Source organism: Narcine bancroftii, chromosome 2 (genome assembly GCF_036971445.1).
Source record: "Narcine bancroftii isolate sNarBan1 chromosome 2, sNarBan1.hap1, whole genome shotgun sequence".
Classification (NCBI taxonomy): Eukaryota; Metazoa; Chordata; class Chondrichthyes; order Torpediniformes; family Narcinidae; genus Narcine; species Narcine bancroftii.
Window position 1 is genome coordinate 37511511 of NC_091470.1, and position 16095 is coordinate 37527605.

The 16095-nt window shown below is 36.1% G+C and overlaps 1 protein-coding gene across 2 annotated transcripts in view; it reads right to left on the bottom strand.

Annotated features, from left to right (window-relative positions):
• Nucleotides 1–321: 321 nt before the first annotated feature.
• The window catches only part of ptpn21 (protein tyrosine phosphatase non-receptor type 21), a 48258-nt gene continuing 32484 nt past the window's right edge, over nucleotides 322–16095 (bottom strand). For both annotated transcript variants that reach the window (XM_069916324.1, XM_069916325.1), the window contains 8 exons: nucleotides 13431–13512; nucleotides 8806–10202; nucleotides 6230–6373; nucleotides 4639–4857; nucleotides 4345–4473; nucleotides 3638–3872; nucleotides 3368–3528; nucleotides 322–2334 (listed from right to left, as the gene is read on the bottom strand). In XM_069916324.1, coding sequence (XP_069772425.1) covers nucleotides 2206–2334; nucleotides 3368–3528; nucleotides 3638–3872; nucleotides 4345–4473; nucleotides 4639–4857; nucleotides 6230–6373; nucleotides 8806–10202; nucleotides 13431–13512 — 2496 coding nt within the window. In that variant the 3' untranslated portion in view covers nucleotides 322–2205. The remainder of the gene's footprint in view (nucleotides 2335–3367; nucleotides 3529–3637; nucleotides 3873–4344; nucleotides 4474–4638; nucleotides 4858–6229; nucleotides 6374–8805; nucleotides 10203–13430; nucleotides 13513–16095) is intronic.

Genomic DNA, 16095 nt, shown 5'->3' on the forward strand with positions numbered 1-16095 from the left:
ACACAGACAACTTCATTTTATAGTGTACTTTCAGAAATACACTTTCTATAGAAATAAACAAATATTGCAAGTTTACCATGGGGTATACCATTTATTCAGGCTTAAAAGAAGTTTCTGAAATATAAACAAATATTTAATCAACAGTTCTGCTTAAATAAACTAAGTACTGGCACAGAGATATTTGGTCAAGTGGAAATGCAAAAATGTGAAAACTAATTTTTTTTGCATTTACCATAAAAGGCTACATTTTAAAGAAATGCTACAGCCAAGTTATGCGGAGATTTATTTACGCTATAATGTTATTTATGCATTGGCAGTGGGTAATAAAACAATGTTTTTATTTTCCAGGAAACAGTATTGAGAATTTCACCATCTTTTTCTCACTGGAGATGTACAATATACTCATCCATTTCATAAACAACACTATGATTTCTGTCACATCAGAAAATTAAATCCATATATTTTACAAAACACTGTATGCCACATTAAAATCATAACCAATCTTCTTTTCTTTGCTTGGCTTCGCGGACGAAGATTTATGGAGGGGGTAAAAAGTCCACGTCAGCTGCAGGCTCGTTTGTGGCTGACCAGTCCGATGCGGGACAGGCAGACACGATTGCAGCGGTTGCAAGGGAAAATTGGTTGGTTGGGGTTGGGTGTTGGGTTTTTCCTCCTTTGCCTTTTGTCAGTATTGAGAATTTCACCATCTTTTTCTCACTGGAGATGTACAATATACTCATCCATTTCATAAACAACACTATGATTTCTGTCACATCAGAAAATTAAATCCATATATTTTACAAAACACTGTATGCCACATTAAAATCATAACCAATATACATTTTATAAAGCACCTGGTCTAAAATGAAAATTGTGTAAAATAATATGGCAACAATGTTGACTTTTACATAGGAAAATATATATGCAACTATATATATCTTAATGAAGTACAACCCTGTTCAATTCATTTTAGGATACATGATCTATTAATGTTATAGATAAAATCAAGATTGTCCTTCACACACTCATGATTGAATGCCTTGTAAAAAATAAAAATCTCAATTAATGAATCACTGAAGTTGATCAGATTTTGGGAAAATGTATAAAAATGTATTTTTTGTTTTACATACATCTCAAGAAAATGGTCACAATGCAGAAATCCTTCATTCTTGCATACATTGTAAACTCAAGTCATTTAGCAGCAATTTTACAATTCATGGTTTCTGTTTGAAGTGCTTACTTCAGAATTATATTACACCAAGATTCACACAAAAGCCAGTTGTGTGCAAACTAATACTACACTTTTATCAAATAGTTATCAATGCTAAATTATTCAAATTTAATCCTAACATTATCATTTAAAGGAAATTCAAAACAAGATTACAATCACAATTAGAATGGAAATTTTAAGAATAGCTTACTTTTCTTTTGCATCAGGCAGTCACGTCTCTTCAGGCTTTCAGCAATTTTTTGCAGACCCTCAAACAATGCAAACCAGACATTTTACTGATTGGGTAACTGAATATAAACAGGATTAGTTTAATCCATATTATTCAGTAGAAAATTAAACATGCACCTTCATCATTTCTGCAATACAATATCAACTTGATAAAAATAGCCATTATACAAATTTCACACCTATTAGTTATTATTCTAAAAATCTTCATTTGCACAAGTTTAATCTCACCCACAAATCTTAGGTTCACATCATTCTGTTGCATACTTGCTTTCTCCAGTCACTCTCACTACATTTCCACCAAACCAAAATACACACTAATCCTTGAAACTGATTGTACACCAAATGTGGTGCATAATCATAACAGCTTACTATGACTTTCCCGCTAACAATGGTTATCACGAGAAGAATGTTTAAAAATGTACCACTTTCAAACATGTAAACCAAAAGTTGCAACAAAACTGACAAAGAAACTGCAAGAAAACATATTTCATTCATCTCATACTATTGAAATAAGCATTGTACTTATTTCAATGTTATTGAAGAGGTATCAGAATAAAGAAATACATGTGCTTTTTTAAAAAAAAATATTAGATTTGGTGATTTTTCATCCGTGTACTTTGCATGCCCTTTCCATACAGTCCTTTGATTAAACCTTATACTTCATCCTCCTTTCCTAAATGACAGGAGACTTGTCTTTCATTGAAATCTGTTTCACTTGCAAATTCCACAATATATGGTTGAAGTGGTTATATCAGCCGAGAGCTTCTCAGGAAATGAATGAGCACTTTGTAGACAAAGATGTACTGAACAATTGTTTGCACCATTAACATCCGTTGTTGTCTTAACAGGTTCAGCACTGTTGTAATATCTAGAATCTGAGGGGTAAAAAGTTAGAAATATTTACATTTTTCACACCAATTAAATGATATTTCAACAAATTATTGCAGTACAATTTTCACATTTATAAGTGCAGTAAACAGAACTGAGACAATGTTTTAATTTGCATTTCTTCATTGCTGGTTCAGGTAAGAGCAGGTAGTACTGCACGGAATCAGGTCGGGCACTGTCAGGTCTGAAGCACAGCTAAGCTGCAGACAAGATACTAAAATGCTTACATTCTGGGTCAGCCAGAAAAATTGGCCAGTGGAGGACGTGGAATTGTTATAGTGAACTTGTATGTTCCTTCAGAACATGGTGATTTTTTTTAAAAGAAAAAATAGATGCTTTAAGTTCCTGCAGAACATTTTCCTTGAAGTTCAGAAGAGTTTTAATTTAATTTTGTATGGTGATTGGCGTAGACATTGTGGGCTGAAGGACCTGCCCTGTGCTGTTACGTTCAATGTTCTCTCCCAATTCGACTCTTAACCAAGGTGGCCAAGTATTGGCAAGTTGGGGTGATCAAACTTAATGAGGTATTAGGTTAAAAAATATGGAAAGAGAAGATTTCAATGAATTTGCCTAAAAGTAGAATCCATTAGATAAGAACATTAAAAAGTGTGCAAAGGGAATGTGGAAAAAGTGAAAGTCAACTGCAATTTTTAATGCCTAGTTCATTTATTGTCAGGCATATAGCCTGAATGAAGACAAATACAATCAAAAGTCATCATGGCCAAATTCTAGACAATGAATGAGCACCTTGCATCTACTGACCCATTACTGTCAGAAATTGAAGTGGTAAGAGAAAAATAAAACTTAAGACTGACAAATTACAGAATGTGGTGGCTTCACAATACCAAAGTAAATACTGAAGAAAATGCAGATAAATTGGACAGTTTTCTGAAGCTTTCAAGATACAGAAATCCTGCCTTTTGTCATCCTATCACTCAAGCATGGAGATGTCACTAACATTATTTGTGGGGAAACTCGCTGCAACTTATTGGAGACAAGTTCAATAAAAAAAATTCTTACCACATTGTGTTCCAGGCAACCAATCATAATTTCTGATAAAATTACAACACCTGTCCTTCCAACACCTGCACTGCAGTGTATCAGTACAGGTGCATCAGGACTTTTGACATCTGTGGTACTATTAGTATGACGGCGTACTGACTCAATTTCATCCAAATAAGCTGTTATGGCAAATGAAAAATAAAATTTACAAGTTAGCATTCATTTATAAAGGACATTTTTTGGGTAAATTTAAAATAACAAATGTAATCAGATTTAAACAAAACTTGCATCTGAATCCTTTGATATCCTCTGGGCAACCATTCTCTGGCCAGTCAGTATACTGCAAATGCCACACTGTCCGTTCTTGACCGTTCAATAGGTGTTTGATCTTTAATCCCGTGGTCGCATAACAACCAGAGTCTGTTCGAAAGCGTGTGGTTATTTTGAATCTTCCATACGTAACAGAGTTATTCCTGGAGCCTAATCTTGGCCAATACCGAAAACTCTTTTCTTTTCCTCCCTCCTATAACAAGATTACATAAGAATCTTGATCAATTCCAGAATTAAACCATAGAACATTACAGCACAAAAACAGACCCCCCCCCCCCTCTAGTCTGTGCTGAACAATTTTTCTGCCTAGTCCCACTGACCTTCGCTTGAAAGAAACACTAACAAACTATTTTAATGACTGCCATTCAAAGTGCCAATTGGTAGGTTAAACAAGGAATTTTCTATTTGTGGGAAGGAATTCTTTCAAAACTCAAACCATCATCTGGGATACAAAATCTCAAATTTGCTTTTACATTTTTAAATAACATTTTATCCAAAATCCAAGAGTACCAATATGTAATATACAGAAAAAATGTCAAAGCTTAGAATTCTGATGGAACCTGAAAAATCAAGGCTCTGTTAGAATATAACATCTGCTACTTTTATTGTATACTTATCTGCCTTGCCTATTGAAAAGCAAGAGAGCAGAAGAACTCAAGAAATACCTCTTCCATGGTAACCATGGCAATGATGGCAACTCCTTGCTCCCAAACCATTTGCCAAAAATCAAGACAAGTTGTTTGGAGTGGTCCTTGTGTAGCAATGTAATTCCATTCCTTGCCTCCTACAATAACCTGCAATAAAGTGATATGACAAAGAAAATACATGAATTTATAAATATTGGTAAAGCTCAAACACAAATATTTTAAGTTAAATAATTTACAGAAAATAATAGTTTCCAAAAATCCAATTGCAAAAGAAACACTAGACAGAAGAAAGTGAAGAAAAAAGTAAGATACCTTTATGTGAGATGCATTAATATAACCAGTATTGTTCTCTTTTGTGGGCACCAGCTCCACCCTGGTATCATCATAGGGAATTACATCTGGGAACCTATTTCTTTCTGTATTTTCAGGCAGCAGTGCTATGGTGCAATCAGTACTTGCACTTTTCTTTGGAACTCTTTCATATTCCGTAAACACCATTTTTTGTTCCAGTCGCTGCTCCAAAATTTTGCACTAATAATTTAAACAAAAGTCATATTAAAATGGAAATTTTAGTGTCAATGCAACAAATTCTGAAATTGCATTTCAGCGCAGACTCCTTCCCCAAAATAGACTTTAAAATGTTTTCAACAATTATGTTCAACTTTTATTCAACAGGATTATACTGTATTACAAATTAACTTCAATTTTCAATGTTCTGTTGACAGAGTTAGAAATCAGTAACAAGTTGGCCCAAAGATTTAAAGTAATGGGCAATCTCAAGTAGACAATTCAAATATGACAATGTAAGGCTTTCACTACGATTTTCTGATATTTACTTAATAAAACTCTAACACTCGATTAGGAAGGTATCATATCAACTGACACGGTGTACATTTTTGGTGACAATGGATATGTCACATCTAACCACAATCAAATACCATTCTCAATCATTATAATTTTAGTATGACTTTAATTTTGTGCAAGTTGTTTAGCAAAATGATTTAGTAACCAAAACAGAGACATTACACAAAATTAAACAGGCCTTAATTTCCTGTAGATTTTTTCTTTTCTTTTTAAAAATATCTTTATTAAATTTTTAAAATTCACACATTATAATACATGCGTTAAAAATAAGCCATAATTTGTACTTCTCAATAATACCTTGAACATACATAGTATAAATTGTATACCCTTCTCAATCAAACCCATTTTCAAACAGTTTTTCTAGAAATCCTTCTCCCTAAAATGCATCTTTCCTTCAAATCATTAAGATAAAACTTCTAACCAAAAAATCTATTATATAAAAATAACGATACAGAATTATTTGCATCTTTTAAACATCCAAAGTTATATTTCTGGTGTCACTAGAGTTCATTTCAGGAAATTGCTGACAACCATTGTAAGCTGTAACCAAAATGGAAGGATTCCATTCGGGGAAAAAAAATCTATTATTCATAGTTCATGCACTGCACTTTGTCTGTATATTGACTAACATTTCATCATCTGTTTATTTACCCTTTTTGGCCTCATTTCCTACTCCTCTCCTAAAGGTGAACCAGTGTCTTGTTCATTTAACAATACCATCATATTAGAAGATAAAATTAAACAAGCATAAACATACAAAGCTAAAACTTTAGCAGTCGATCACTGTTCAAATCATAATTACAGAAGTACTCTGGGCAATTTTCCTGTGGAACTACAAATTTCAGTGATTGATTCCCTATGAATTTTCCCCCAGAGGAATATGAAAAAGTGCATTCATCTAATTTTTACATTAGAAATACTGTTGTAACTCAAAGTCACAAGCAACATTTTCATAACCTGTTCAATCTTTAACAGACAAGTCAGATCAATTTGTCTTGTATTTCAAAAGAACATTTTTTTTAAAATTCACATTCCATACCCTTTCATCATATGCTGCTTGGGTGGGCTCGTGTTTAACAGCATCAGGTAAAGGCTTTTGAAATGGTGTCAAACCATTTAATTCTGCCATCTTTAATGGTCCAATTGTCCTAATGTCAGATAAACAATCATCGTTTTTCATAACCTTAAAAAAGAATGATAGAGTAACCCAAAGGTTAGCAGCAATAAACATTATAATCAATATTTTACAATGAATAGAGCCTGCATTACAAAACAGTTTGATAGTCAGCTAAACTGATTACTCAATATTGTATGTATAACTTGACATGCTGTAGGATAAAAAAAAATCCAAATGGAGAATTTGTACCATATTTTTCAAAATAAAGCAGTTATAATAACCAGAAACGATCAGTTATTCTTTTTTCAAGTCCCTACAAAATATCGTAATGCTGTGAAGATTATTTCAAGACAATATAACAAGCGTACAATAGAGAGGATCATCTATTTTCATTTGAAATATTTCTGTAAAAATACATTATTTAGAATGGAATCATCCAGTGCTTGAAATTGATGTGTAACTAAATGAATATTCACAAGTCAAAGAATTGTGAATCTATCAATTCTCTGTTCCAGCATTTGCAGCTTCTGTGTTTCTCAAATATTTACAACTGTTTCATCAGTCTTGTCATCTTCTCTAATCACTTACTTGAGATCTAATTTAAGGTTTTAATCCTTCAGTGATAACCAATGAAAGACAAAACCAAAATTCTCCCCAAAGATCAACCTAGAAGATTGTTTTCTTGACTGATAGAACTCTTCACCTGTCAACCTCACAGACATTATATTTTTATTGTCTTTGCTGCAAGAATCAATTCCTCCTGCATTGTCTTAAATGTTAAAACTTGAACTGACCAATTCCATTTGTCCATATGACAAATTTGTCAGTGGCATAGTGATGAGCTTGATTGGAGGAATAAAAGCCCGGGGAGAGAAGGGGGGAAAAAAACAATTAAAATGTTGAGGTGGAAGGGGGGGAGTGAAGCACCTGCTGATACATGGAACTATGACATCCTAGATGTCACTGAAATGTTACTTTAAAGGATTTGGGTATGGATTGGCCTTCTCAAAGAGCTCAAGAAACAAGAGCAAAAGGCTAGTTCCCCCCACCCCACCCAACCTCAGACCTCCTCTGCTATTCCATAATATATTGGCTGGTTTAACCTTGGCTTCAAAAGCTAATATCTCCCAATAAAATTGTAATTCATGTGTGTGATTACATTTCAAATAACTGATAATAACCCGAAGGGAAAAGAATTCTCCTTTCAGGACTAATTTGCTTGTTGGGCAGAGATCATACCCCCATATTCAACAAGTCCCAGTTAGTGAAATGTCCTTTCTCTAGAATACAACCCGATTTGCTATTCAAAACTGACCATTTATCACATCCATTTTTGTTAGATACTTTCTTCCCTATCCATTCCAAAATATTACCCCCCCCCACCCCCCATTTTCATGTAGCATCTAAATAAATGCCTAGAATTTTCTAATGCGTTAGTGGTGTAGATTAAAAAGATCACATGAGGGTTGTGGATGTTGAGGGTGGCATATTGATTAAAAAACTGACTCAAGAAGGAATGATATGCTGAAAGGATCAAAAAAATTATATAGGCTGAGCAACACAAGGAGGGGGAGAAAAAAGCCAACATTTAACCACTAAAAGGTTTAAAGGAGAAAAAACAAAATTGCAGATGTAGCATTAGGATAGTAGTAAAAGTGAGGGCTTTTAAAACCTTAATATTAACTCTGAGTCAATGTTAAAAACAGTATATAGCAAAGGGAGGATTTTGAGATTTAATGTATTCAGAGTAAAGGCTTTTTTTTAAACTAATCGCACCTTAATACCATTTCTTTAAATTCTTCAACGTTCTGATCAATACCTCCAAGATTCTACCACTAACCTATAAATTTGTGGCCAATTGATCTACTAACTTACATGCATCTTTGGGACATGGAAGGAAACCGGAGCTGCTAAAGGCAACCCAGGTCGTAAACAGGGAAAATGTTCAAAATCCAGACTGAATGCAGGTCTCTAGCATTGAGGCAACCATTCTACAAGCTGCTCCACTGTGCTGCCTCATAAGGAAGTTGCACTATAACTAGTTGGATGACAGCATGAGCACTGCACAGAGTTCTGGTCACCACACTGCTGGAAAAATATTATTGTACTGGAGTGTGGAGAAGAATTGAGAGCAAGTTGCAAACACTGCAAAAATTAGATAAGCTTGGATTCATTTCTTTATAACTGAGGAAACTGAGTGGAGATTTAGCACATAACATTGAGGACCTCCAGATCAAATAGTGAGGACTCATTTCCTTTAATGTCTTAAAAACGATGGGGTTGAAATTTACTTGGCAGAAGGATAAGAGGGGATTTTTCCCCAGAGGAAGGCGAGGGTCAGAAACTCAGAATCGAAAAACATGTTGAAACCACCATGTTTAGTGCATGCATGCTTGAAGTCCTGGAATCTTGGAACTAATGCTGGAAGGCAGGATTTCACTTGGTAGCCATTTTTAAAACTTAGTTACAGTGAAAATTATGGAATCAGCACCACTTACTCCAATTGGTGGGAGACCTTCCATTGCATTTAATCTTCCATAAAGGACTTCAGACATTGGCCGCCTCTTGGAAGAGGTTCTTCTTGCTCGGCTTTTTCCAACTATACTGAGCTCAGACACTGATGGAAGATAGAGAATAGATTCCATTGCTCCCCTTTCTCGTACTTGCTTTTCCAAACTTTGCTGGCTGCCTAATGCAGAGGCAGAGCGATCTTGATATTCTGGCAATAGTTCATTCGAGGACTGATTTAACATAGGTGGTAAATGGGCTGCAGTGTCAACAGGAAGCCTCTGTAATCTCTTCTGAAGGTATCCAGATTCATATTCATCATCCTCACTGCTATGGACCAGCATAGTTGCATCTGAGAGAAACCTCCCATGGTTGTAATTTTTATCTTTATTAATTTTACCATCTCCCAGTTTCATTCGCTCCAAGTTAATGCTAGGTTGTGAATCTGCTGCAGTTTCTAGTGTTGAACTAGTCTCAACGCCATGTGTAGCTATGGTCCTCTCTTTTATCTTCCAACTTTCCAAATTGTGCATTAGTCCTGCAATCTCAATACTATTACGTTTATGGATGTTACCATGTAATCTTGCAGAGGTCAGAGGTTCACTGACTTCCTGCAATGAATGTGCAACAGGCAAACTGTCTTCCTGAAATGTCTGTACAGAGTGATGCACACGCCTAGTTATCAAATCTGGATTGCTGCTGCTTACATACAGATGTCTTGAAAGGTCAGGTGTACTGTTTGCAGGTCTTGGATAGGGGTATGGAGGTGGAGGTCTGTACGCTTGAGTTCTTAGCATGTTTGCTGCACTGTAATCCTGAGTGTGCAACTGAGCGTTAGTCAATTCCGGTACACTAACAGCCCCAACAACAGGACGTCGCTCAACTGAATTTATATATGGTGACTGGCAATGAAAGCTGTAGTTCAAATGCAAGGGGTACGGATTAACATTTTGGGAATTGAATGGAGGGTTTTCTCGGATTTCTGGCTGGCTGTAACCAAGTGGGTCAGATCTGTTGTAAACATAGGAATTGCCTATGCTGAGATTCCGCATAGAATGACTTTGTCTTTCATTCTGAATCATTCCACGATTAAGCTGCCTCATAACAGTTTCATAATCCGGGGTTGGCCTATAGGAAGGTGGAATAATCGTACTATGTCTGTTTGTTGGGATGTAATCTCCTCTCATTACATCACTTCCTGTGATGCTAGGATTTGAAGACAAAGGAGATGCTTGCATAAAGTGCTGCGGATTATTTAAAGAGCTCGTGCTATGTGCACTATAGATACTGCCATTTCGGATTCGACCATTGTATTCATAAGGAGGCCTGTCCAAACTGGTTTGAGATCGATAAAAGCAGCTATTTTGACTGTTCACATAAAGATTGTCTGAAATAAAAAGGTGAAAATAATGCAGAATGAGCAAATTCATTACGGTCTGTGCTCTAGATACATTCATTAGCTCAGCAGTAAAAATGGCTGAATCAATATCAGTGTACAAGAGCCTAACATGAATATTAAATCCAGTCAGATTACTTTAAATTATTAAATGAATTATATTCCAAAATCTCATCTTATTTGGTAATTTTCATTACTTTTCATTATTTCCTTAATTTTGAATCAATTAATTTTGATAAGTAAAACTATCAAATTCTTTAAAAACCAGCTAACAACATTTATCAGATCACATACCCTGAACATATTGTTATCCAAAGTCACATCCAAAATAAAAATCTTACTTCTTTGACACTACTATCAAACCATGCCTTGCGCTAAAAATAATCTGTGGATAAAAGGCTCTTGTTAATCTGGTGAAGGTATGAATTTCCATCAACATTCAAGCTTTGCTGATCTCAGCAAAGGCAGCAATCGGTAATACAAGTGGAACACACACTCTGGAATACGAAGAAAGAAGTAACAGGCAATCTTGCTCTCAATTACTGCATTGTGACTGATATTAAAATGAATTCTCCAGATGATGTGGTCAGAATCAGGTTGACTGCAGTCTGAACCAACTTTAAATTAAAAGTGGAATATATTTATACAAATATTTAAAAGACAGTTAAATGTTTAAATTTATTTTTTATGGATCTCAACAACTAGTTATTGTCCATTTCCAATTTAACGTGATAACCACTGCTGAAACCCTTGTGGTTAAGGTACAGTATTGCCTTGTGCCACAAGATTAGAGGCTTCAGGACTAGGACAGAATGGTTACTAAAATTGCTAAATCAAGGGAATCTGCAAGATGTTTATGCATAAAAAAGGCTGAAGAAACTCAGCAAGTCGCGCAACGTTCTTTATGTAGCAAAGTTAAAGAAGCATTTTAGATTTATTGCCAGAGTACATACATGACATCACATACTTTTTATCCTGCTGGCAAGGGAGAGTCACCACTTATTGGTAGTGCAAAAAAAAAACACAATGGACACATGTAAACAGATAAAGAAATGTAAACTGACTGTGGAACACAGAGGAAAAAACGAAGTGCAAAAGTAAGAGTCCTTAAATGAGCCCCAAATTGAGTTTATCGTTGAGGAGTTTGATAGTGGAGGGTAGCAGCTTTTCCTGAATCTGGTGGTGGAAGCCTTGAGGCATCTATAACCTCTTTACTGCTGGTAGCCGCAAGAACAGAGTGTGCTGGGTGATGTGGATCCTTAATGATTGCTGGTACTCTCTGACAGCAGTGTTCCCCATAAATATTCTCTATGGTTTATATCATACCAAACCTCTGCAAACTCCCCAGGAAGCAGAGCCGCTGACATGCTTTCCTCACAATGTCATTAGTGTGTTGGGTCCAGGAGAGATCCTCTGACATAGTGACTCCCAAAAACGTAAATTTGCTCACATTCTCTACCTCTGATCCCCCAATGATCGCTGGTTTTCCAGCACATTTAGCACAATGCCTTTACAGCATCCGGTGATTGGGATCGGACCATGGTTCAAATCCCACGCTGCAAGACATTTGTATGTTCTCCCCGTGTCTGTGTGGGTTTTCCCTGGGGATTCCGATTTCCTCCCACCATTCAAAACGTACCAGGGTTGTAGGTTGTAAATTGGGCAGCAAGGATATGTGGACCGAAATGGCCTGTTACCATGGTGTATGTCTAAATTTAAAATTAAAATTTAAAGTCAACAATCCTTGGTTTTGGTGACATTAAATACGAGGATATTATTGTGCTCCATTCGGCCACATTTTCAATCTCCTTCCTGTAGGCTGACTCATCAGCACCTTTTCTACAGCCCACTACCGTGATATCATCAACAAATTTGTAGATGGTGCTGTCGTCATACAGTCATAGATGTAAATTGAGTAGAGCAGGGGAGTAAAAACGCAGCCTTGTGGCACTCTGGTAATTATGGAGATTGTGAAGGAAATGTTCTTACCAATCCTCACTGATTGTGGTCTGTAGGCAAGGAAAGCAAGGATTCAAAGGTGTTGAGTTTGTTGATCAGTTTTGAGGGGATGATGGTGTTAACTACTGAACTGTAGTCAATAAAGAGTATTCTGATGCACGCATCTTTGCTGTCCAGATGTTCCAGAACTTCAATGTGTAGCAAAATATTAGGCAGGTGCCTGAATAAAATGGTGGGCAGAGCACAGGCCCAGAAGCATGAGGTCTGTTATAGGCAATAGGTGGTTATAGGTGGGAGGGCAAAAGAACATAATGCTGAAAAGTGAAAGGTGAAAGGGGAGGAGGATAGTTCTTTGAATGGAGAGTTGGAGGAAAGGAGAGCTACCCCATCTCCATCCCATAATTTTCCAACTTTTTTGTGCCCTCCCATGCATATCCACCTCTGACCTCTTGCCTGCAGACCTGTGCTCCTACTCTGCCCCTCCCCCCACCACCAATTTATTCAGACACCTGCCTGCTTTTAGCTCATACCTTGAAGGGCTCAGGCCTGAAATATTGGTTATACATCTTTATTTTGCTACAGCTGAAGGTGGTCAGACCAAGGACACTGCTCTATGGGATTCCTGCAGAGACATGTTGGTACTAGGATGAATGACCTCCACAAACCACAATCAACCTTGCTTTGTATGACGTTTGCCTCCAAAACCTAGAGCGTTTTCTCCTTAAGGAGAATGACCAGTTTTGCTATAGTCTCTTAATGCACAATTAAAAAAATTATTTATACATATATAGTGATATTAAAAGTGGGAAACAAACTTATGGAAATTGTTTTTTCCTCTCTGTATTACAGTTTGTTTACATTTCTTTGTTTACATATATATGTATCTTTTGCACTACTAATAAGTGATAAATTCTGCCTCACCCAAAGGAAAAAGAATCTCAGGGTTGTATGTGATGTCATTTATGTACTCTGACAATAAATGTCAACTTTAGTGGAAACTTGTATTTATCTAACCTATTTACTATACTAGAGCAGAGTGCTACCTCTTTTTTTATAAAAGCATCACTTTCAGAATCAAATTCCACAACCAAAAATTTTTAAACAAATATCAAGTAAACTTTACATTTCAAATATCATTCCTTTGAATATTTAAATGTGAATCGTAGAAGGTAATAGAAATTAAGAGTTGTATTTAAGAATAGAACATTTATTTGGGCTTTAAACATGCCTGTCTAAAATTTCACTCATTGCGTACTCTACCTTGTGAAGATTTATAGGGCTCAGTGTAGTGTCCATTGTAATGCAACTGGGGTAAAGGCATCATAAACTGAGGTGGTTTTGGCTAAAAGGAAAAAATGATAAGGATGTTAGTCCATACCACCAGAGCTAGTAAGTCCAAACAGACACCAATGGAAACTTCTTTTCAGGAGTTACAAATATATTTCTAAGTTTGCTGGCTCCAGCAAATCCAAGATTAGGTTGGATGAGAGAAAGAAAAACTGGTTATAGAAAAGGCTTCAGTAAATGTCTTTTTGTAGGGAGTGAACCTAAAGCATGGTTTTATGTAAAACTACTTGTATACAAGAAATTGCAGGATAGAGGCAATCCAAGAGACACAATATGCATGATTAGACCTGCAGAAATGTTCACTTCGGCAGCACATATATTAAGATTAGTACTGCAGAAAAAAAGTCTCAAAATATTGCACAAAATTTAATCAAGAATATATGACATGAACCCAACGACAACAAAATGTGAAGGATCATTAAACATTAAGTTAAAGAGATGGTCTTCAAGTAGAATCAAAGAAAAATATTTTCATGGGTGGAATTCCAAAAACTAGATTGAAATTTTTGATATTTACAAATGAAGATAAACCTTTCAAATAACATGCTATGCCAAAAGTGCTTCCACGATCATTTTTTAAAAAAACTTTTGTTTTGAGAAACAGCGTGTAACAAGCCCTTCTAGCCCACATGCCCAAACACACCCATATGACCAATTAACCTTTTAACCCTGTATTACTTGTGGAATGTGGGAGAAAACTGTAGTACCCAGAGAAAACCTACATGGATATTGGAAAAACAGACAAATTATTTGTAGACAGAGCCAGATTTGAACCCAGGTCGCTGGCACTGTAATAACATTGAGCTAACTGCCATGCAAACCGTGCCACCCTAAAAATAGCAGTTTTATTCACCCTTTTCTCTCCACAAATACAAAATTAAAACCAGGAGGCAGCCAGAGAAAGGGAAAATTCCATTTGATTAGTCATCAGTCATGAAAATAACAAGTAGATAATGAAGAAACAGGACTTTCAAGCTTTCAAAAATAGATGCATGGTTTCAAGTTACAGTCAAATATCAAAAACAGCCTGATGCAATTGAAAGCAAGGTCACAAAAACGAATATATTGCTTGAACTTATAATAATTTTTAAACAAATTCAAACATCAGTTGAATTCTATTTGTTAATATTCACCATTAAAGAAAAAAAGCTGTCACCTTTGCATTTCAGAAAAGATGTTAGCAGGAAGACAGGCAATTGGATTATGTTCTGTTCAAAGTGCATGTCAGTTATTTGAATATAATCCAAGGAGACATGTTGACATTTGCAAATGAGATATGATTATTCAGAAGAAATAAAGGGAAATTGATTGATTTGAATAATATGCTAAAAATGCCAGATACAATCAAATCACCTTTATTTATCATTCATACCATGCACGCATGGTAAAGACGAGATAGCATTTCTCCTGGACCACGGAGCATATTTACATAAATACAAGTTAAATACATTAAAATATTGAGACTTTACAGTAACAGTCCACAGTACAAAATCCCCAAATGTTCAGGGAGTTCAGGAGTCTGCCAATCTGGATGCGAGGGCCCGAGTGCTGCAGTAGTTCCTACCAGATAGCAGAAGGGAGAACAGTTTACTTGAAGGGTGTGTGGAGTCCTTCACAATGTTTATTGCCTTTCGCCTGCACTGAGTGTTGCAAATGTCTTTCATGTTAGGAAGAGATCCCCCACTGATCTTTTATGCTGATTTTGTTCTCCTCTGCAGGGTCTCGGAGTCCAAGGAGATACAGCTTCCAAACCTGGCAGTGATGCAATTACACAGGATGCTCTCAAAACATCCTCTGTAGAATGTATTAAGGATGGAGGGTGGGAGATGAACTTTCCTCAGCCTTCGCGAGAAGTAGAGGTGCTGCTGGGCTTTCTTGGCTATGGAGCTTGTGCTAAGGGACCAGGTGAGGTTTTCCACCAAGTGCACTCCAAGGAGCATATCTTGACGATCTCAATGGTGGAGCCGTCAATAGTCAGTGGAATATGGTACCCACGGGCCCTCTGTGAGGGATATACCATGGTAAGTAAAACAGCAATATTTAAAAAGATCAGTACTGTGGACAAGATGAACTGTGGATACAAGTTTACAAAAATCATGTTTTTAGGGATTTTTTCTATTGCAATCAGCAGCTTTTACTTCAAATTTTTGTACAATAACTACAAAGTGAACATTTGTTTAAGGACCTCAACGTCTGTTACCATTTCAATTGCCGCTTTGGGTTTCATATTTAAAATACAAGATTTTGAAAGATTACATCATAGATTTATTAGGATATTGCCTAAAAATATAAACAGTCAAAAAATTGGGCTTTTGGTTCTTTGAAATACATAGAATATAACGTGTGAAGGGTTATATTACATATGTTTTTTAAGAGATAGATTGTGGGGGGGGGGGGGTGGTTTAGTGTAGGTCATTACAAACATTGTAACACTTCACAAAAGAGGTCTCATTTAAAATGCAAGAGCTTCAATGAAAGCCAGTCATTCAGGCACCAGTACCTTTGCAAAACCAATGAAACTGCTTTGCTAAAGAATTTCAAAAGAAGGTACAAATGGAACAGAATGTTGACATGTACC